At 35.8% G+C, this 25,208-nt stretch overlaps 1 protein-coding gene across 3 annotated transcripts in view; it reads right to left on the bottom strand.

Annotated features, from left to right (window-relative positions):
* The window catches only part of LOC106877942 (ADP-ribosylation factor-like protein 6-interacting protein 1), a 95,339-nt gene that overhangs the window by 50,162 nt on the left and 19,969 nt on the right, over nucleotides 1-25,208 (bottom strand). For all 3 annotated transcript variants that reach the window (XM_089345853.1, XM_014927022.3, XM_014927021.3), the window contains exon 2: nucleotides 2,682-2,818. In XM_089345853.1, the coding sequence (XP_089201979.1) occupies nucleotides 2,682-2,818 (137 nt within the window). The remainder of the gene's footprint in view (nucleotides 1-2,681; nucleotides 2,819-25,208) is intronic.

Here is a 25,208-nt window from a genome sequence, read left to right as displayed (position 1 = left end):
TCCACTCATTTATTAATTATGTTTTTTCTTCCAAAAGTTTTGTTGCTTTTACAACTTGTCAACATTCATTGATAATATATAATTATACATGCAGGAGCAACATTTCTTTAGACAAAAAAAAATTCCCCTCATTTCAATGTATAATGTAAATAATTCTCTTGTAAATCCAATCATGACAAATTAGAAAATTCATTAACCTTTGAAAAACAGATTTTGCAGAAATCCATGTGATATATCTTTTTATTTGATTGCATTTTTCCATGTGATATATCTTCTTTTTATTTGATTGCATTTTTCCATGTGATATATCTTCTTTTTATTTGATTGCATTTTTCCATGTGATATATCTTCTTTTTATTTGATTGCGTTTTTCAAATTACAATTTTACTATAAATTCACAACGCTGCTGCTGAACTGAGAGTAGTGATATTTAATAGCTGAATGTTCTTCACATTACAGGCAGTCTAAACAGAAGAAATTTTATCAAAAGCTTGTTTACTAAGTGTCTGTCTTCTTGACTTAACGTAAGTTTATTACCTAGAAACCATTATTAAAAGTGTTCAAACTTGAGATTGTGATAAGCTTATGACTTTTCACCTATCAGCTTAGAGATAAATTTTTTTTAATATTTACCTCTACACAATATTTCAGTTGGTTTCATCCCCGGATAACAACAGTTATCTTACTCCTAGCTACGTACACAGTACCAGAGTAGATTTGATTAGGAACCTTTAATTCTAAACTAAGGACAATTACCTTATTAAAAATAAATAAACATCATCTTTATAAATTACCAGAATAAGGTGGTGAGCTGGCAGAACCAATAGTATGCTGGACAAAATGCTGCCAAACATTTTGTTCATCACTATGTTCTGAACTCAAATTCCATCAAGGTCAACTTTGCCTTTCATCCTTCCAAGGTCGATGAAATAAATACCAATCAAGTACTGGGGATCAATGTAATCAACTTTCTACTCCTCTCAAAAACTGCTGGTCCTTTGCCAAAACTTAAAACAAATACAATTTCCCAGAATAACCAAATGAATTAGTTGTTTTAAAATACTTCCTTAATTTTTCTTTTCATAGGAATTTTTTATGCATGCATAAGTACAAATATTCTAAGTAAAATTGAAGCATCTATACAAGTTCTACCCAACAGTAAAAATAACAAGAAATAATTTTCTAATCTTATATTTACTTAATTTCCAAAAATAAAAAGAACTGATATATATCATACATTACTTAGGCCAAGATATTCTTTACAAATTTCAAGTTAAGATTATCCAATGCTCCCCTCTAAATGGAAAATCCTCATTAAACTTAATCTTTCTCTATTAGACTAAAACAACTACAGACTTTATTTCAGTGTTCATTCCATCTACAGCTCTATTCTGTTTTACTCAAATTTCAACTCCCTTGCCAAATCCTATTTCCTATCACTACTACTTTTCTATCTTACTGAATGCCAATTTATTTTCCTTTCAAAGAGTACAACTTCCAGTAGTAAAGCGTTCTCAGTATCTCAGCATATCTGATTATTACTTTTACCATTTCATACAATTTTGTTTTAATCATACTTTATACCAAGCCAGGTTTGTTTGTTTGTTTTTTTTCCTTTCTTTTTCTTCCTATAAACAATATTTCAGTTCTACTCTTCAGTTTTGAATCTTGAAGTTAAAATGTCAGTGTCACAAAAAAATGGAAAGCTCTCAGAAAACGTTTGTGTTGATGGTTCAATATCTAGTTCAATTATTTTACTTATTTCATGTGCTTGTGATTTCCAGTTGAGTCAATAACCTGGAGGGTGATGGAATCTTCAAGTGGTTCCCACTTGCCAATAATACACTATCATCATAATTTTAACGTTCATGTTCAACACTGGCATGGGCAGGACAATTTGGTAGGAGCTGGTAAGCCACAAGACTGTGCCAAACTCTACTGTCTGTTCTGGCATGGTTTCTATGGCTGGATGCCCTTCCTAACACCGACCACTTTACAGAGTGTACTGGATGATTTTTACATGGTATCAGCACCAGTAAGATCACCAAGTAACTTGCAAGACAAAGACCCCTCAACTGAGAGGGGAGTGGTATTGACAGAGGTAGCTTTGTGCCAGATGATGAGAGGCTAGATTTTGATAGAGGGACAGAACCAGGTGTCTTGCTATAGAAGAGATACATGGTTACCTCAGCAGGAATACAGAGAGAGAGAAAGAGAAAGAGGTGGTGTATGAAGATAAAAACGCTCACTGGTGGCCCAATCCTAGCCATTACATGATGCTTTCATATGAAATGTAACACATGGTCACAGATAGAGTAAATACCAGTCAGCTAAAAAGATGCTAATCCTGTCACCAATGTTGCAAAATACCCATTGTGAAAATATAATTCTCACTACCCCAGTCCAACTAGATATAAGCAAGTGCAAAATTGTAAAACTGACAGATGTCCCATTGTATAATAGTACCAAGTTTATCTTTACCAATAGATATGACCAGAGGAAAAGGTAGATCAGATTTCCTTCATAGGACCTAGTATACTTCAACAGTTGGTCTTCACATTCATAAAATGATGGAAGTTTTCAGTTTTTAAATGAAAAAGTTCAAACAAAGGTTATATTTTTTTTTTTTTTCAAGAAGTGGTAAACTTTATTACAAATGGAAAAAATTAACAGTTACTCACAGAAAAATAATTGTTATTGGAGCCAAAAGTACAAGTGGATGGTATGGCCGGTCCCAGTCAACGACACCGTTTAAGCGAAGCAATGCAGCTCTCCATCCTTCCATATCTTTCATAAGTTCATTCAATTCATTGTTATGCTGAATAAAGAAATAAAAATATCATATCAACCAATGAAGATATAAAATAAAACATGTTATCACATGGTAATAACAGATATGCAGCTTATAAACAGATGCACCTGGCAAGCTACATGAGAGTAGAAGATAGTAAGGAAGATAGAAACATAAGATGGTAAAACCCATTATTGATAAGGTAATATATATATATATATATATATATATATATATATATATATATATATATATATATATATATATATATATATATATATATATATATAAACACTTAACACACAATGTATTAATAAAAGTACAGGTGCAATAAAATGTGATGAGAAATAATTCCCAATTAAAATATATTTTGCAATGAAACTTGGTACAAATTTGAACACATTCACCTTATCATGTTCATTCCCTCATAAACTGCTAGTTTCATTGATTTCTTCAATGTATCCAAAATGTTTGTTACACTTTTTTTCTAAAGCAAAGCTATTTTATTTCTAAAATATGCATAAAAAATAAAATATTTTATTTATTTTTATTTGTTTGGGTTTTTTTTAACCAATGCACTTTATACAAGAACAAACAATAATACAGGGGAAAATATCTGGAGTAAAAAAATTTTAAAGATATTTTCTTGTTTGATATCATTTCTATCTTTATCTTTTAAAATAAACTAATCTTCAGTCCTCAATGGTTCCATTATGGTTCCTTTTTATTTATGTACTTCATTTTCTTATCAATGGAATTCTACGTCATTTAGTTGAATGTTCAGTGGGTTTCAAAAATTTACAAATTTAGATGATACCAAAATAGTTTTGTATAGGAGGGGATGTTTTTGAAGATAACATTGAGAGATCATTAAATGTTGTTTCATGATATATCTTCAGAGATTTTACACCATTCCTGAGTTTTTTTCAAGAATTTTACTTATTTTATGGTCTTGAGGATTAAAGACAGTGAATAAAAATTGATTTCAAGTTTTGGCACAAGGCCAGCAGTTTCAGGAGAAGGGATAAATCAATTACATCAACTCCAATGTTCAACTGGTACCTATTCTATCAACCCTGAAAGGATGAAAAACAAAGTCAACCTTGGCGGAATTTGAACTCAGAACACAAAGATGGACAAAATGCCATAAAGCATTTTGCCCGGTGGGCTAACAGTTCTACCAGTTCACCACCTTAACAATAATAATTTTGCATATTGTGTGGTCTTGATTAAAGACAGTGAGTAAATATTACCAGCCATTTCAAAAATGTTTCACATTGTCATTATATGCAATAGTTGTATTATAGATATGTAAAACAGTAACTTTGATTTAAAACAGATCACTTTTAACAGATTTACTTACTATCATTATTCTGAAACATTAAAGAATATTTTAAAATATTTTGATTTTGATAGAGACTATATTCCTTGAATTGATTAAAACAAATTTTAATAAAAATCTTTTCTACCCAAACAATCATTTGCATATTCATAATATGTTCCAGCATTTTCAAATGCAAATATGCAAGTCACTGTTGTGTACATCACAGGAGAACAACTTTTCCCTTTTATGATGGCAGTCTATTCATAACACACTCAACAAGTGATTCTGGAACATCTGTATTTCAACATGTTGTGGTTCTTCAACCGGAATCATCCAGCTTTTTTAGCTTATACAAGCCATTGGCTTTGTTTATAATTTCAGCAAATGAACTGTTTACTGATCAGTGCTTTTATCTACCTTCTAATAAAAAATCACTATTTGCACTGTGTACAGCGAGCTCTGATATAATAATTTGCATTCTTATTCTTAATATATTCCAGCAGATTCAAGCACAAAAAATATGGTAGCTGCTGTTATTTTTCTGGTCATTTCTTATCAATTGTTTAATTTAGATAAATACATATGAATATGCAGAATGTACACAAAACTTTTCATGAAACCATCGTAAAAATAACAACCAACTATCTTAGTCAGGGAAGCAGTTTATATTTGGCATAAGGGAGATGGGCATCACATAAAAAAAGGGAAGGGAGATAGACAGGAGATTAAACGAAGCCAGAGAGCCACATGATAGAGATAATAGACCACTTTCTAAGGCGGTGAGCTGGCAGAAATGTTAGCGGTATTTTATCTGTCTTTACGCTCTGAGTTCAAATTTTGCTGAGGTCAACTTTGCCTTTCTTCCTTTTGGGGGGGTCAATAAATTAAGTACCAGTTGCATACTGGGGTCGATCTAATCGACTGGCACCCTCTCCCAAAAAATTTCAGGCCTTGTGCCTAGAGTAGAAAAGAACAGACCACTTTCTGATGAATAAATTTATTGAGTCTTTTTGTCAGTTGCTTTTCTTCAATCTCAATTAATGTTAGTGGTAAGGGGTACAAATATATAAAAACTAGTGACCAATATATATTGTCTATTCAATTATATATCAAATATAGGCATACATCTACATATACACAAACATACATACATAATATACATACATACATACATACATATATATATATATATATATATATATATATATATATATATATATATATAGGGGTTGGACAAAATAATGGAAACACCTAGCATCATAGCATCATAATTTTGAAATATCTATAAAACTGTCAAAAGCTTATTTATTTTTATGTTTTTTTATGTATTATTAGTGCTGCTTAATAATTTTTTGCTAAAACTGCTGTTTCTTTTCAGATATTATTGAAAAAAGGTAATTAAAATTCATTAAAATGACAGATCTATCAGACTTTCAAAGAGGTCAAATTGTTGGTGCTCATGTGGCAGGCGCTAGCATAACAAAAACAGCCAAAATGTTTGGTGTATCAAGAAGTATTGTCTCTAAAGTAATGACAGCCTTTGAGAAAGAGGGAAAAACCTCCTTGTCAAAACAAAACTCAGAAAGAAAACCAAAACTTTCAGATAGGGACCATCAGACTCTTACGCAAATTGTTAGAAAGGATCACAAAATTACTGCAGAGCTTAATGACCACCTCGAGAACCCAGTTTCCACAAAAACTGTTCGCCGGGAGCTGCACAAAGCCAGATTTCATGGGAGGGCTGCAATCAGAAAACCACTACTTTCAAAAACAAACGTTGCGAAGCATTTAGAGTGGAGTAAAAACCTACAGAATTGGTCCATAGAGCAGTGGAAGACTGTTATTTTCTCGGACGAGTCATCCTTTACCTTATTTCCAACAACCGGCCAAGTATACATGTGAAGACAGCCAAAAGAAGCATTTGACCCTGACTGTCTTCTTCCAACTGTTAAACATGGAGGAGGATCTGTGATGATCTGGTGGGGCTATATCTTGGAAAATCCACCAGCTCAATAGTTTCTCTTCATAGCAGAATTAATAGTCAAAACTATTTAAGCATTTTATCTGATCAAATTCATCCTATGGTTGCGGAACTGTTTCCGGAGGGAAATGCAATCTTTCAGGATGATAATGCACCAATTCACACAGCTAAAGTTGTTACTGAATGGCATGAGGAACATTCTAGTGAAGTCGAACACCTTATCTGGCCGCCACAGTCACCAGATCTCAATATTATTGAACATTTATGGTGCATTTTAGAAAAGCAAAGAGTTGATATCCTCCACCGTCATCACTACAAGAACTGGAGACTGTTTTAGCTGAAGAATGGACAAAAATTCTTTTGGAAACAATTTAAACTTTGTAGGAGTCCGTACCTCGTAGAATTTAAGCTGTGACTACTGCCAAAGGCGGTCCTACCCCATATTAAAATAAAGGTGTTTCCATATTTTGTCCAACCCCTGTATGTATGTATATATATGTGTGTGTATATATATATATATATTTGAAAAAATTAATATGAATGGCTTTTCTGATAATTTTTCCACCTTAATAATTACATGTTTATAAACATCTAATTATTCAAGAGGAAAAATTATTCCTATTAATTTTTTTAAATATATAATATTGTACCAAGAACTTTCTATTTCTAACTATACTATATATATATATATATATATATATACACACACACACACACACACACACACATATATATAGTAGGCACAAACATGACTGTATAGTTAAGAAGTTATAGGGTGAGGACAGTATTTGTTTACAATTTTCAACTGCTAATTTTACACATATTTTTTAACTTTCATTATCGGTCATTTTCTTCTTAAAAACAACAACCATTTTTGCTTTATTTTTTGGGCAGAATAACTGACTATGGAAAATTTTTGATGTGTTGATGTGTGCCATTGCATGGGAAAAAGGTGTGGATGAAATTCTCATTAGGCTGGTGGTGCATGAGGACATTTACTACATCTCATACAAGATAAGGAAGGGACAATTTCTGTCCTAGGCAATGCAGGAAAAGTGACTCAAGCACACCAAGAAACTGATCAACAACTTGAAACACCTGCTGGATCCAGACATGTTCTTCTCTAACCAGAAGATCAACTCCCAGAACACTGTCTCAGACAAGGACATGTCCAGAGTCATGCAGGCAACATTTCCAGTGACTATCATAGTCTTCAGTGTCATCAGCCGTGAAGGTGACATCTTGCCACTGCACTTCTTCCCTAAGAGAGTCAGGCTGAACACCAATGGCTACATCCATGTTCTGAGCAAGGTGGTGAAGCCCTGAATCAACCAGGTAGCTGCAGGGGGGCCGTACATGTCGCAGTAAGATTTTGTGCCCTACCACACCAGCCAAAAACTTAGACCTGGCTGTCGGAGAATTTTTTCAATCACACAGTATCTTGCATTTGGCCTCTCAACTCACCTGACTGCAATCCTCTCAACTTCTTCACGTGGAGATCAAGGGAATGAGAGACCAACAAATCCAGCTGCAACATGAAGGATGAGCTGAGGGCCAGAATTAACAGAACCTTCAGAGGCCTACAACAAGAGATAGTGCCAAAGGCCTGTGGCCAGTTCTGAGATTACCTGGAGGCTGTCATCAAGGCCAAAAGCAGGTTCATTGGGTGAGATTAACAGAACATGGCATGGAGATAATCTGACCCAAATTTGACGAATATACCTCAAAAAATAAAAACACTGTTTTGTTTTTCCCTGAGACAGTCATCATGCAAATGAATTCTGTCTGCACCCTGTGTATGAATATTCAGCAGAGTTTAGAGATCAAATTATCAAATTAGATTTCTGTATGGTCACCTACTTTTTCATATCTCTAATCAAGGTAAACAGCTTTTTATTTGCTTAAGTAGTCTAGATGAGAAAGTGACACCACTGACTGATTTCTTTGGTCTCAAATGTGAAAATCCATATCTGCTGATTTAACCAGTTCATATTTCAAGCATGGAGAAAGAAACAGAAAAGTATTAAAACCAAAAAACTGTATATACATATATATTATCATCATCATTGTTTCAATGTCCATGTTCCCAAGCTAGCGTGGGTCGGACAGAATTTGTTGAGGCAGATTTTAATGACCAGATGCCTTTCCTGTTGCCAACACTCAGCTATTTCCAAATAAGGTAATATTTCCTCATGACTAGATAAGTTTTCATAGAAGATTGGAAATGAAGGATACTACTTGCATAACAGTGACACTCATTTGTAACTATTATGTGATGTCTAAACAAGAAGACAATACCACCCACACACAACAACACACACATATGTATACATATACAACAGTCTTCTTTTTCAGTTTCTGTCTACCAAATCTATTCACAAGGTTCTGGTTAGCCTGGAGAGTCATGTAGTGGGACTGAACCCAAAACCATGTGGTTGGGAAGCAAAATTCTTACCACACAGTCACACTTGCACCCACATATATATATTTTCACACATTGCATAAACTAGGATAAAAACCACCAGGAGGGTGGCATTTTTCCTCATAAATTTAATGGGTGAATGGGGCTGCCTATATAAAACTTGCTACATTTCACACAGCTGACAGAGAATATAATTTCTTCAACATTTATTATCATTTCCCCATCAGGCAACTTGCCAGTGTGCATATTCTCTCAGAATCAGACTTATTGTCTCTTTGTTTGGATACTTGTTTTTTTTTTTTTGTTTTCTTTTTGAGAGTTGCTGCTTAGAAATGGTATGAAATGGGTGAGTTATATTTTTTCTACATAACAAAAATAACTGCACGGATTCAATAAAGTGAATGAACATAAAGTAGAAATTTTACAATTCAAAATGGTAAAATTTCTACTTGAAAAACTGAATAAATTTTATCATCTAACTTTGCATTAAGTGGCTTTTATTACCTTTCTGTGAAGGCACATGGCCTTGTTGTTAGGGTGTTGCACTTGTGGCTTTGATTCTTAGATCAGATAATGTTATTGAACAAAACACTTCATTTCATGTTGCCCCAGTTCACTCAGCTGTAAATGAGTAAACCTGCAATGGAATGGCATCCTGTTCAAGGGGAATGTTGTGATCTCAGTTATTTATATGCCATGGAAACCAGGGAACTGGCTTTATGAGCCCTAGGATTGAAAACAGTACATACTCTATAGGAACTGGCATGGTTGTGTGGTAAGAAGCTGGCTTTCCAGCCACATGGTTCTGGGTTCAGTCCCACTGCGTGGAACCTTGGGCAAATGTCTTTTACTATAGCTTAGAGCCAACAAAACCCTTGTGAAGGGGATTTGGTAGGCTGAAACTGAAAGAAGCCCATTGTGCATGCGTGCATGCATGCGTGTCCTTGTATTATTTGACAACCAGCGTTGGCATGTTTTCGTCCCTGTAATTTAGCAGTTCAGCAAATGTGACAAATAGAATAAGTGCCTGGCTTAACAAAAAATAAGTACCGGGGTCAATTCATTCCACTAAAAATTCTTCAAGATGGTGCCCCAACATGGGCACAGTCTAATGGCTGGAACAAGTAAAAGATAAAAGATAGTCTCAGAGCCAGAAAATCCAATAGAAGATATAGTCAATTATATCAACCCATTACTTGACTGTACTATTTAGTTTATTGCTACTGTGTAACTAAATACTGCAAGGTTTTTTTTTCTGGTTCTACTAATTCAGCTATCTACTACCCTGATAATAATGATTTTTAACATGGGTACAAAGCCATAAATTTTGGGCAAGGAAACAGTTGATTACATGATCTCCAGTACTTGACTAATACTTATTTTCATCAAACCCCAAAAAGATGAAAGGTAAAATCAACCTCAACAAAACTAGATCTTGGAACGTAAAGGAAAGCAAATAAAACTGAATGGGCCAAAAAACTGCCTTAAAAACAACAACAACAATAGTAATTTTAGTGGTTTCAAATTTTGGCACAAGAGCAAGTTTTTTGAGAGGAGGGGGAAGTCAATTGCATTAACTTGACTGGTACATATTTTATGGACCCCAAAAGGATGAAAAACAAAGTCGAATTGTGGAATTTGAACTCAGAACATAATGACAGAAGTGCCACTAAGCATTTTCCCAGTGTGCTAATAATTCTGACATAATAATAATCGTTTCTACTATAGGCACAAGGCCTGAAATTGGGGGGGGGGGGGACTAGTCAATTACACTGACCCCAGTGTTTCACTAGTACTTAATTTATTGACCCCAAAAGGATGAAGGGTAAAGCTGACCTCAGCAGAATTTGAACTTAGAATGTAGAGACAGACAAAATGCCACTAAACATTTTACCCGGCATGTTAATGATTCTGCCAGCTTGCTGCTTGATGATTTCAAACTTTGGCACATGACCAGTAATTGTGGGAGAAGGGATAAGTCAATTACATCAACCCCAGTGTTCAACTGGTACTTATTTTATCAAGCCCAAAAGGATGAAAGACAAAGTCAACCTTGGTAGAATTTGAACTTAGAATGTAAAAACAGACAGAATGCTACTTAGCATTTTGCCAGGAGTACTAATGATTCTACCCAGCTCACTGCCTTAACAATAGTAATAATAATGGTTTCAAATTTTGGCACAAGGCCAGTTGTTTGGGGGGAGGAGCTAAGCTGATTACATCAACCCAGTGCAAAACTGGTACTTATTTTATTGACTCCAAAAGGATGAAAGGTGAAGTTGACCAGCAGAATTTGAACTCAGAACATAAAGACAGACAAAATACTGTTAAGCATTTAGTCCAGTGTGATAATGATTCTGCCAGCTTGTCACCTTAACAATAGTAATAATAATAAAAATGGTTTCTAATATAGACACAATGCCTGAATTTTGTGGGAAAGAATTAGTCAATCAAATTGAACTTAGTAAATGACAGCATTAATTAGTTTTTGATCTGAGAGAAAACCCCCCAAGCTGATCTCAGTGAACTTCGAACTCAGAGTGTAAAGACATGGATCAAATATTGCAAATCATATTTCACAAAGCATTAACAATTCCACCAACAAACAAAAGACCAGAAATTTGGAGGAGAAATAGTTGATTATATTGACCTAAGATTTGACTGGTAATTATTTTATCAACACCAGGATGATAAAAACTAAATCAATAATGTGCAGCTTGAATGTATTTAACTGTTGTTTCCATCAGAAATGACATACTGTAATTTCCAGCAAACAAGTTCATACAGTATATAGTGTAAACATGCAAGCATTGTCACTATCTTTCCAAATCCTGCAGCATTTCACATGGAATCTTTGCCCTCTAAAGTCACCTTAATGTATGAGTTGATCTACCATTTTTGGCTGTAAATTTTGGTCTGAAAAATTTAACTTGAATACTAGAAAATATGGTAAGATATTTAATGAAATTTTCAATAAATTTCTAACAAGATGTATGCAATTAACATCATCATCATCATTTAACATCTGTTTTCCATGCTGGCATGGGTTGGATGGCTTGACAGGAACTGGGAATGTCAGGGGTCACACCAGGTTCCATAATCTGTTTTAGCTCGGTTTCCATGGCTGGGTGCTCTTCCTAATGCCAACCACTTTACAAAGTATACTGGGTGCTTTTTATGCAGCACCATCACCAGTGCTTTCTACATGGCACCAGCACCAGTGCTTTTTACATAGCACCATGGTTTTAGGATCTCAATTCTGTTGTGGTGGGTGGGTCTTTTCAAGTGTAGCAATGCGCCACATATCTTGGTCCTCTGTCATCTCTTTCATAAGGTTCAGAAAGCGTTTTTTTTTTAAATCTAGACACAAGTTTACCCAGGCTGTTGTTTTTAAAATTTAGCAGACACCTATTAACTATTTGCATTAACATAAACTAATCTCTCTCCATAGTTTGTAAAATTATTGCTTAGAATTTTATTTTTTCTGGAAGATGCAGCTATATTTGTAATCAGTGCCTACTTTATTGTAATGCTGGATTCAATAAAACAAAGTCAGAAATACAGAACACCCTAATTCAAATAAAATATCAAGATTGGTTCCAGATTCTCTGTGCTAAGCATCCCCTTTATACTTAAGAAATAATGACAAATTATATTTAACAACATCAGTCTGTGTTAAAACTCTAATTTGTAACGAATATAAAATGAAATCTCAAAAGTAGATTCCACATGCTATAACTTTTTGGTAAGCACATTCTCTTTAACTTCAAATTTAGGTTTTACTACTACCAGTTGAAATCACAGAAAAAAAATTTTAATGTTGCATCTGATAAAGTAAGATTAACATTTTCAATTCTAAATATAGTATATATATTTAAACAAAACCTGTTTAAAATTAAAAAAATCAAATGTTACTGCTGTACTCTAGTTTGAGTATGCTGGCAAGAGGAAAAGCAGAACAACTTATCAAGGTGACTTCAAAGAGTAAAATTGTTTCAGTTAGCTGAGGCACATGATACCTGTTAGAAACATTTGCTGCTAAGATAAGCAATCTCTCTCTCTCTCTCTCTCTCTCTCTCTCATATATATATATGTATATATATATATGCATATATATATATATATATATATATATATATATATATATATATATATATATATATATATGACTCCGTTCTTTTACTTGCAACTAGAAACAGATGGTAATGGCTAGAAAAAACAAGGAACACGTTGTCATTAAATAAGACTCAGTTTACTATTATAGCTTTTTCCACCACTGATACCTAGTTTTGATAAGGGAGAGAACTACCCTAGTGCAATGAAATGTAAACAATAGAATATTTATGCCTCTGTGTGTACAACTTAGCTGAATCAGTGCTTACTTTTACACTAAATACACAGGGTACAGAACAGAAATAGAATATTGGAAATGATTTAAACTTGGTTAAATGATCATCAAATAGCAAGTGAGAAAAGATCACAGAAACAGATATAATCAAACCCATTTATAATTCTGTGAGGAATTTCTATAAGTTACAGCAATAGCTTAAATGTGCTGCAAATGTAAAATAAAAACAAGCAGAATAGAGAATAATTATCAAGGTGACTTTGACTTTGCAGATTGAAATAGTAAATGGTTTCAGTAAGCTGAGACTAAGTAACAAAGAAATGTTACCCAATATTTTAGTCTGGTCTATAAACACCAGATACTGTAAGTCAATTAGAACACAACCCCCATATGTAAAAAGATTAACAAAATAAATAAGGCATGTGTAAAAAAAACTTGGCAATCCTAATACAATGTCTATGCAGATGTTATAGAAAAGTACCAGTTTCTGATAAAGTGCACAAATGTGAAAGCTTAATTAGAATTCATCCAACCAGCCAGTCATTTTCTCTGCCCACTGTTCCTGGGAGGGTGATGGGGGTAGGGTCCTCAGGTACCTCTCCATAAGGTCCTATCAGAAACAAACGTTATTATAGTCTCCAGCTGGATATCCAAGCATGACTAACTGAGACTATGGATATTATTCAACCATTTCGTTTTTGATCTACCCCTAGGTCTCCTGCCAGTTAACTTGACTTGAAGACTCTGTCTTGCAATTCTTTCCTGCAACATTCTAATCACATCTCTAGTACCGGGGTTGTGACCTCTCAATGTGGAGAAGTAGCAGTTCAACCTGGAGAAACTCTTTGATCTCTGAGCTATACACCCTATCAAGTAATGTTAATCCAGAGATCCTCTAGAGGAACTCCATTTCAGCCACTTGTATTTGTGATTGTACTCTTGGTCATTACCCAACACTTATGACCATATGTGTAGGTAAGCACGGAAACAGAACAGAAAATAGTGAGTTTGGCATTTTTACTAACCTCTCCTCCACTGAGGATTGATTGCTGGACCTGGCACATTATTGTACCAGCACCAGAATTCTGGCATCCATTTCAGCCTCCTGACTTCCTTCGCTTATGACTACTGCCCCAAAATACTAATACTTCTCCACTTGTCTCAGTGATGTTCTCTTGTCTTGTAACAGCATTCACCTGGGAGGGGTTAAGTTGGCTCCTACTGAGTTCAGTGTGCTGTGGGTCAAAGTAGTTCATGCACATCTGTTGGCAGCCGATTCTGCAGTGTGTTGCAGCAATTTCCCAATTCCAGCAATGAATGCTAAAGACTCAAGGGCTGGAAACAAGCTCCATATCTGCTTTGACTGTTGTGAGCCATGTCTTCAGCTGACAACTCTCTGCTTATGCCAACCCAGGGGAAGATCTGGTCACCTTCTAGATGAGTTTATTATGGGTGCACCACAACACATGACCAAACCACGGTAGCCTCCTTGTCAAAAGAGTTCCTTCAAGAAGTGAGAGACCACAGTAAATGTAAAGTTGTCAGTTCAAAATGCAGTCTGAGATATGCAATTGGAGAAGACAATGAATACAGAAGTGATCAAAGGCCTCCAGCTTCTGGAGATCAGCATCATGAATAAAGAAGAACCATTCAGACAAGCGCCTGGTAAATACGGTATTTCATCACAAGGCGGATTTCCCAATGTGGCTACAAGCACTTGTGGAAGTGGCAGAAGACCGACTTTACATGATTTACCAGTGGCAGTAAAGGTGGATCAGAGATATTTGAACTCCTTAACCTCTTCCACAGCCTCTCCATCAAGATCACTAGTGCCCTGGAGGAGGAACATATGTTGGCTGAGAGGACCTTCATTTCCAAGGCATTGATCTTCATTCCAACTCGTGTGGCAGTGAGGCTTAGCCCAACAAGAGCATATTGGATGTCACCATAGGACTCCCCTAGGATGGTAATGTTGTTGGCAAAATCAAGAGGACAAAATTGAAAAGAGTTGGGAATAGGACAGTGATATTCTACTAATATGTAGAGTGTACCAAGAAGACTTTCTTGAGAGGACAATGTCTTGGTCTTCACAACACTATTTCTCATTCTTGCCTAGCAGCACTAAGCAGTAAACCCATTCAGTACATGCTGGGGTGACAAGAATAAGAAAGAAATCAGCAGCCCTTAATAGCAACGCATAGGGTATAGCAAAAAAGGCAAACAAAAGTAGAAGAAAGCATTACTAACAAAAATTAGTTTTGACCAGAGGACATAATACTGATTTCAAATTTTGGCACAAGGCCAGCAATTTCAAAGAAGTGGGAAAGTCGATTACATCAACCCTAGTATTCAGCTGGTACTTATTTTATCAACCCCGAAAGGATGAAAGGTAAAGTCAACCTCAGCAGAATTTGAACTCAGAACATGAAGATGGACGAAATGCCGCTGAGTATTTTGCCCGCTGTGCTAATGATTCTGCTAGCTCACTGCCTTACCAGAGGATATAATATCAATGATACTACTGTAGTTCCACTTATATAACATAGTACTGAGCTAGCTTCAAGTTCAACATCTTACATTATGTTTAACACTGTTTTTTTTTTTTTTTGGTAAACGTTCATTTTTCTATACTTGCATGAGTTGGACAGAATTTCTTGAGGCAGATTATGTATGGCCAGATGTATCTTCCAGACACCAACCTCAACCACACCTGTTTCCAATCAGGTTAATATTTCCTCGTGGTCAGACATGTTTCTATGGAACAGTTGAATGATGGCAACATTTGCTTGAAATTATTGTGCAATACCAAAACAAGGTGACACAAACACACACATACATATAATATAAGACAGACAGACAGACAAATAACAGAATAAAGGTATAAACAGGCAACCTGAGTACTAATGGCATGTACCTATTACCTTATGCTATCAAACATAATACTGTCTGAATTATATATACTTATATATAATTACATATACATACATACATACATACATACATACATATACATATATGTATATCTACATACATAAATGTGTGTGTGGAGGCTTAGTGGTTAGGACATTTGGCACACAATTGTAAGGTCGTAGGTTCAATTCTCAGCGACATGTTGTGTCCTTGAGCAAGACTCTTTATTTCACATCGCTCCAGTTCACTCAGCTGGCAAAAATGAGTAGTATCTGTATTTCAAAGAGCCAGCCTTGTCGCAATCTGTGTGATGCTGAATCTCCCTGAAAACGACGTTGAGGGTACACCTGTCTGTGGAGCACTCAGCCACCTGTATGAAAATTTCACAAGCAAGCTGTTCCATAGATTGTATCAGCTGGGACCCTCATTGTCGTAACTGATGGAGTGCTCCTTTAATATATACATATGTGTATTCCCACATATGTGAGAGGGTGTATATATAGGTGCATAAGTTGATCAGTGTATGTATATATGCATGCATATGTTTATATATGTATGTATATATGCATAAATGTATGGATGTGTATACACGTATGTATGTGAATGTATGTGTATGAATGTATATATGAGCATGTGCATGTATATAGGCATATATACATAAGTTTGTGTGTGGGAGGGCATGTATGAGTATCTGTGTGTGAGTGTGTATGTATGTATATATCTGACTACTGAATACTGATGGTCAGCTAATGAAGAACAGGTCAGTAATCAGCCACTACCAAAATAGACATCCACTACCAGTCATAGCAGTGCACCAAATGCACTCTGGCAGTAAACAACATGAATTTACCAACAACTGCTAAATTTAAAACAAGATGGACAGATAGGATGGCCTTGTAGTCGAAGATCTCATTATGCAAACAAACAGTTGCATAATCAAATACCTGTATTTTTAGAGAAAAACATTGTGTGGAAACAATTGTAGAGATTAAAAAGATCTGATTTGGTTTTTCTCAAGCAAGAAAAACTTCAACCAAGATCAAAAAGTTAACAGAAGAAATGACAGATAGTTATGTGCAGACCCTTCTGAAGTTCCAAGTGTTATGCATACAAAATTTCCTGCAACTGTCATGGTTTTAGGGGTTGTCAGCAATGAAGGACATGTGATGCCTCCTTACTTCTTTCCACAAGGCCTTAGAGTTAACTCTGCCACCTACATTGAGGTTCTGGGAACAATTGTTAAGCCCTGGATAGACAGTGTATGCAATGGAAGGCCATATGTGTTTCAGTAGGACTCTGCACTATCACACATAGCTCTAGTAACACAGGAATGGATGGCTGAAGATTTTCATGATCACATAACCCTTAACATTTCGCCTCCTAATTCCCCAGATCTCAATCCATTGGACAATTACATGTGGAGCATTGTTGAGAGAGAGGTCAATGAACACGCCCATTACACCAAAGATTCTTTGAAAGCTGCCATGGTCAGAGTAATGTCCAAAATGAACCAGGACCACTTGATTCGAGGATGTAGGTGATTTAGATCTCATATAGAAGCAGTTGTTGCAGCTGAATGTGGCTTTATTGAATAACATTATAGAAAAGAAGGTTTATTTTTATCCTCATAGCATTTTTTTGAGAAATAAAGTTATTATCTATTATTATATATCTATTTATTTATAAACATAAATCTGTCTTCAAATATCTTACACACCCTGTATATATGTGTATGTATTGAGGAGACCTATTGAGTCAAGTAAATCAAAATCAAATCAAATCACAATCAAATGGAAATTGTAGTTGTGGTGGTTACCAGTGCTGGTGGCACACAGTAAGCACCATTCGGCCATGCATGGGTCACTGCCAGAGTCACTTGACTGGCTCCCAGTGCTGGTGGCACATAAAATACACCATCCGAATGTGGCCGATGCCAGCCCCAATGTCTCAACTGGCTCTTGTGCCGGTAGTGTGTAAAAAGCACCATCCGAACATGGCCGATGCAGTACCACTTGACTGGCTCCCGTGCCAGTGGCACGTAAAAGGCGCCCACTACACTCTAGGAGTGGTTGGCATTAAGAAGGGTATCCAGCTGTAGAAACATTGCCAGATGAGATTGGAGCCTGGTGCAACCACGTGGTTTGCCAGTCTCCAGTCAAACCGTCCAACCCACGCCAGCATGGAAAACAGATGTTAAACGATGATGATGATGAGGTGTATGTATATATATATATATATATATATATATAAATGAGAATGTTTGTCTGTGCGAATCCCTAAAACCCCAGAACTACACAAACAATTTCATTCAAATTTTACACATGCCTTACTTATATATATATATATATATATATATATATATATATAGAGAGAGAGAGAGAGAGAGAGAGAGAGAGAGAGAGAGAGAGAGAGAGAGAGAGAGAGAGAGAGAGAGAGAGAGAGAGAGAGAGAGAGAGAGAGAGAGAGAGAGAGAGAGAGAGAGAGAGAGAGAGAGAGACCAATAATAAATATAATAATAAAGATCCTTTCAGAGTCATATATAGACTCATAGGGACATCTTTTCAGTTTCCTTGGTGCATACATCTGCACTGGATAGGATGCTAGTTAGTCGCAGGATTACTCATTTCTGCCAGCTGAGTGGACTGGTGCGACATGAAATGAAGTGTTTTGCTCAAGAACACAAATCATCACCCAGTCCTGGAACTGAAACCACAATCTTGCACTTATGAGTCCACTAAGCCATGAGCCTCCACATATGTGTATGTGTGTGTGAGTACATATGTCTGTATATCAATCAAATCCACTCACAAAGAATTTAGTCAGCTAAGTGTATAGTAGAATATACTTGCTCAAAGTGCCTCACAATGTGACTGAACCCAAAAGCAAGTGGTTGGGAAGCAAACTTCTTAACCACACAGCCAAGACTTAAAGTATATTTTCTGAAAAACCTAGGCGTCATTAATAGTAAAAATACTTGAAAGATATTGCATATTTCTATATTTCAAAATCTTGAAATATATTTGAATCCTAATATAAAAATATAAAATAAAAAATTACAAAAATAACTCAGAAAAATGTTTCAACAAGACATCATTAACAACTGATTAAATGCCACAAAATATGAAATAAAATTCTTTTCTTTTTGCAAATAGAATTAAAAGAATGCACACAAATAACATTCCTATTTCACATGAATGTGTCTTGCTGTTGTAGTTACATTGTAGAAGGACTTCTAACTAATATATCAACTAATATGTCCCACTATTTTTCAAGCAGTTTGTGTTTATCTGAGTTATTGCACTAAGCAGTTCTATTCTCCTACACCAACCAATGTACAATCTTTCAAATTTACTTTGTGATTTTGCAAATTATTACTTGAGCAAGAGTGGAGGTGCAATGGCCCAGTGGTTAGGGCAGCGGACTCGCGGTCATAGGATTGCGGTTTCGATTCCCAGACCGGGTGTTGTGAGTGTTTATTGAGCGAAAACACCTAAAGCTCCACGAGGCTCCCGCAGGAGATGGTGGCGAACCCTGCTGTACTCTTTCACCACAACTTTCTCTCACTCTTACTTCCTGTTTCTGTTGTGCCTGTAATTCAAAGGGTCAGCCTTGTCACACTGTGTCATGTTGAATCTCCCCGAGAACTACGTTAAGGGTACACGTGTCTGTGGAGTGCTCAGCCACTTGCACGTTAATTTCACGAGCAGGCTGTTCCGTTGATTGGATCAACTGGAACCCTCGACGTCGTAAGCGACAGAGTGCAAACAACTTGAGCAGGAATGGTAAAAGCCATTCATCACTAATGAGGTCAGAATAAGACTGAAATAAGTCCAGAATTTTTTCCTGTAATTGCAAAAATTATACTCATTCTAACTGCTAATTAGATTGTCTAGCAAACAGAAGCTATGAAGTACTTCTAGGAATCCTTCAGCCCTTTGAAAGAATGTATTACCCATATGCTCAGTCTTTACTGCACTCATGCATCTGCTGCATATAAACTCTACCTTTTCTATTACACTAACTGTGATCCCACCACATCCCTCTTGTGCCTCCATTGTTTACATTGGACACAATACAAGAAATTTCTACCTACTTCCTTTCTGCGTAACAAGAACAACCACTTTCCTGATGATAGCAGGGTTGTAACTACTTTCAGATTTACTAAAATTTTAGTCATTGCTAAGTCTACTTTAAGACCTTTCAATTCTAATTTGTTTCAACATCAGGAATTTCTTCCCCAAATCTTCCACAGATTCTGCTATAACAACTAGGTCATCAACATACAGGAGTTCCCGCAGAGATTTGATCTTAAACTCCCCTGTAATGGCTTGGAGAATTACAATAAACAGGAGAAGGCTAAGGACTGAACCATGTTGAACTCTTTCCTGCATGTTAAATTCATTGCTGAACTCATTGCTAACTCTAACCTTGCTAGAACTTGAACAGCCTTTACTAGTCATTTGTCTACCCTAAAAACACCAGATAACAGAGTGAGGCCTCGCGCAGGTTAATGAATGGTAGGTACAGGGACTTATTCCTAGCTAAGTACTTCTCTTGCGGTTGTCTTGCTAGGAATATAGCACTAGAGGTAACAATTCCTGACATAAAGCAAAACTACATCTCACCCAGGTTAATCCCATTCCTAATTATAAGCAATAATGCTTTCTGTGATTTCCATTTACCGTATTCTACTCAAAATGTATTGGCAAACCTAAGATTAAAGATGATGTGACACACAACAGGTCCAAATGTGAAACCATGTGATTTTGAAGTAAACTGCTTGACCACATTCATACATATATATATATATTTATCATATTGAGAGCTGGTATAACTAGAATCATAAGTGAGGCTCATGCTTCCAATTATTCACTAATACACACACACATACACATCACTATCATCATCATTTAGCATCTGTTTTCCATGCTGGCATGGATAAGATGGTTTGACTGGAGCTGGTAAGCCAGAGAGTTGTACCAGGTTCCAGTCTGTTTTGGTTTGGTTTCTATGGCTGGATGCCCTTCTTAATGCCAACCACTTCACAGAGTCTTACGTGTGACTGGCATGGGTGCCTACACAAATACAATATATATATGGATTTACACACACAGCCACATGTATATTTACATATGCAGACATATACATAGGTGTGTACATGTATTTATACATACCTGTGCATATATATATGTGTGTGTGTGTGTGTTGTGTATACATACATACATGCATGCATATGTGTATACACACACACATGTATTCAGATATTGCACAGATGAGTCAATCTTTTTAGTTAATCCTGTAGAATATCTCTGCTTCAATTTGAACCTGAGACTCATTTTTTTTTTACATATATATATATATATATATGTATATATATATATATATATACATATATAAACTAAATGATCGTTAAGTTTTATGAATTCACTTGATAACGTCATTTTTTGATTTGAATGATCAAACTTATTGATGATAATCAACCTGTCCCAATATAAAGTGAAAGAAAACAGACCAGATCACTGAAATTTAACTGACAAGCAGCAAGAACAGAACACAGTCATGTCAAATACCATTCAAACATGCAATAACCAGACCTCCTAGATATGAAGAGCCTGCAACACAACTGACTCCCCTACAAGCTTAAAGGTTAAAGGTTACACTATGGTAGATGACACTCAGTCTTCTCTCTCCCTCTCTCTCTCTCCTTCTCTGTTCTCATAACTACAAAAGCAGTCCACAACTAAATCATTGTATGAAAAAAATAAACTTTCCATCATTCCTTTCTAATCAAATAGTTGTTTATTCATATGTTAAAATCTGTAGCAATTTTTACCTTTAAAATCTCTTTATTTTTTCTAAGGTTCTATGAATATAATGACCTTCATGATTTTGGCATTTCATTATGTGTTAAAGTTCAAAAACACCCACCCTTCTATTTTTGCTGCTAGGCAACCTAGTTCACAGCTAAAGTCTCCTTCTTGCTAAAGAAATGACATTTTAAAGCTTTCTAGTGCCTGTTTACTTCCAGTCACTATACCAGTAAAAAGAGAGCTTTTTTTTTTTAACTTCAGTAAAGGCAACCCGTTTAAAACTTTGGACACTTGAAAGAAACTCATTGATGTAAAGGGAATTTATATCTTAAAACACAAGAGAGATGTGGTCCCATAAGCTACTGCCCTACTTCATCAGATATTTTACGTATCACAGCAACTATCCCTAATGGACAAGCTGCTTTCCCTATTTTCATATTCTTAATCCCTTTATCCGCTGTAACGTGGTCGACATGGATTTGCTGGAATCTCTTTGAGTAGACTCCTTCTATCCTATGCATTCTCCACATTCATCAGCCTCTCATAGTAACACTTCTATGCCTCTTTCTTTTTCAGTGTCAATTGAGCAGCTAATCTGAATTAAAACTGATTCAGGGTAGAGAGGGCTCTTCATCTTACAAAACAATATCTCTAGTGTAGTTATTACTAGTTTGAAAGTTTGAATATGCCAGTAACAAATTCAAACTTATAAACAAACCATTCACTGAATTTTGTCATGGAGAAAATTTCTCACTGTAGACAAATGGTGTAAATACACTTAAATCAGCTCACAGTGCCACCTATCCAGACTGTGAGATGCAAGTATTTTGGAGTGGTTATCTCCTCTTGAGTCACAGAAACTGGACAGGATGCTGCAAGCTGATAAGAGAGACAGTCTCTCTTATGTTATTTCAGTCAAACATCAGCTCACTGTAATAACCAGTAATAACATTGCATTTATACATATCACTGCTTAGTGCTCCCACCTCGTAATATCTCTAGAGCCAATGATACAATAAATATATTTAGTTTACTCTAATAGGGCTCACAGCCGAAAGGACATCTGGTCAAGCAATTCCTGCCAATTAGCTATAAAACACAGGATACTGATTTGTAACATTAATTGCATTAACAGGATTAACATCTATTACATCAAAACAGCATATAGGAAGGTTAGTATTCTCTCTTCAAGCATCATCAGGTAAAACTAATAGTAACAACTCATTTTCTGATTTTGAATTTTATCCCCACTAATAATGATGGCATGATGAAAGATAGGGACTGGTGAGGCTGCTGAGGTGTAAGGGTGATGTATGTGCTGTATGCAAAAAATGATATGGCAGGGTGATTCAGTTAGACTCCTCACAGATAAATAACATAAGTATAAATTTTATGAATGAGTAATACCTCTGATATAGTAGGTGTAAACACCAGAGCAGTCAAGATAACTGATAAAATAATTAAACTTAGATAAGTAATGGGCAAAGCACTGTATTTTCAGCATACAAGTTGAATTTTCCAGACCAAAATTTACAGCCAAAAAAAAAAAAAAGGTAGGTCAACTTATACACCAAGACAACTTTGGAGAACCAAAAATTCCATATGAAATGCAGAAAGATTTGGAAAGACAGTGACAATGTTTGAATGTTTACACTATATATCATGTTGATTTGTATTCTGGAAAATACAGTAAACAGTAGGCTGCACTGAAAGCTAGTGACAATATTGTCATTATGGGTCAGGAAACAACAGGACAAGTACACTTGTCTGCATGAAAGCTATGTAGCACACAATATGAAGGGGGATCGAGACTCTTGAATTCTCTAAAGGAAATCATGTTGCCATTTTCAATATCGACTTCAGAAAGATAGCCAACCAACTGACAACTTTGTTCTTATCTGGAAATAGAAAGAAATCAATGATGTGAACACAATCCCTCAATTATGAAGAATGAATCCCTCACTATACATTACTGGTTAGCCATTTTAGGTTGTGGTTGAGGCAGATTTGGGAACAAAAGAGGAGAATGAAGGTATAGATAAAAAGATTTCACTGCAGGGTTGAACTGATACTTATAATGATAGAGAAAAATATAAGAATTATAAGATAGAGAACAGCTGGTTATTCTTAAAGAACAATTTGTTCTGTGAATGGATTAGGGCTCCAGCTAGACAGTAAATGATAATGCAGTATATAAGACTATAAGAGTTCAATAACAGGCTTGGAAACAAGAAAGTGGCTTAGAAAGGAGCAACATCAAGAGCTAGGTAGAAGCAAGCTGTTATATGTAGCTAGATTGAAGAGAGAGAAGAACAGAGAGCGGGGAATACACTTTGAACTGTCCCATATCACAAAACTCTGTGTTTGTATGAATAAAAAGCATTAAGAAATAAACTTTGTAACTGCTACATAAACAATACTGCTGCCATGGGGAAAGTAAAATCACTGAGGCTTCAAACTGATAGATTAAAAATTGACAGTAACTGTGAGAGTTAGTTTAAGATAGAGTTAGCCTGGAGAAGATGAAGTTAGGGTTTTTAGTTAATGGATGAGGGGAAAGTCTATGACCTAATGCAATGAATACCAATCTACATGATTGATATTCAATTTGAACCCTGTAGGCTGATGCCTGCAGAAACAAATGTGAGAAGAGAGAGATCTCAGAGTGTAGCAGCTGTGGAGAGTGTGACTAAAGAGTTTAGTGTAATATCTGGGATATAAGACATGGTAAGGATACTGTGAAGAGAAACAGATGTGTAGATTAGTCTGATTGGAAGGATAAACTGGAGTACATAACTAACAAGTATATTAGAGGAAAGGCTGTTCTAGCAGCAGCAAATGATGGGGAGAAAAGGAAAAACACTTCTATGAACCAATAGCTTTAGCACATAAGGGAAACTATCTTCACTAAGCAGCTGACTTCCCTTCTTTCATGGAGTCATCAATGCTATAGTGGGGTGGCAACACTAAGCAGTGATATTTATAAATACAAGGCTATTACCAGTTCAAATATGCTCAGGGTATATTCAAACCCATAAGAAAGCCATTCACTGTGTTTTGTCATGGAGAAAATTTCTCACTGTAGACAGACAGGTGTACACACAATAAAATCAGCTTGCAGATTCATCTACCCAGACTGTGAGAGGCAAGCATTTCAGAATAGTTATCACCTCTTCAGTCATAGAAACCAGACAGGGTGTGCTACGAGCTGATAAGAGACACTGTCTCTCTTGCAATATTCCCATCATCATACAATGGCTGGTAGCACTAATGATGCTATATTAAGTCAACTACAAGAGAAATTTTTAGAATAAATTACACTAGTTTACATTTTATAAGTCCAACGAGATCTTTTGACAGGATTCCTCGCTCTGTGATCTAAGAAAATTAAGTGTAAATGGATGGCTTGTGGAAGTCACACAAACTATATGTGAACCTTCTGTTACCAAGAATTGGCAGTGAGGGTGACCACTATGGTTCCAGTCACAACACCCTTCCATTTAGTGTAGTCTTTGAAACTGTAACTTATGACTATTGTATTTGTGAGCTTTTAGGGGTTGATAACCTAGTTCTGATATCAATATTTGCTGAAGAGTTGCAGAAAAAGCTTAAAATCAGGAAA

This window comes from Octopus bimaculoides, chromosome 2, assembly GCF_046866305.1.
Source record: "Octopus bimaculoides isolate indiv1 chromosome 2, ASM4686630v1, whole genome shotgun sequence".
NCBI classification, from domain to species: domain Eukaryota; kingdom Metazoa; phylum Mollusca; class Cephalopoda; order Octopoda; family Octopodidae; genus Octopus; species Octopus bimaculoides.
Note: the sequence above shows the minus strand (reverse complement) of the source record. Positions and strands in the feature narration are given on the sequence as shown.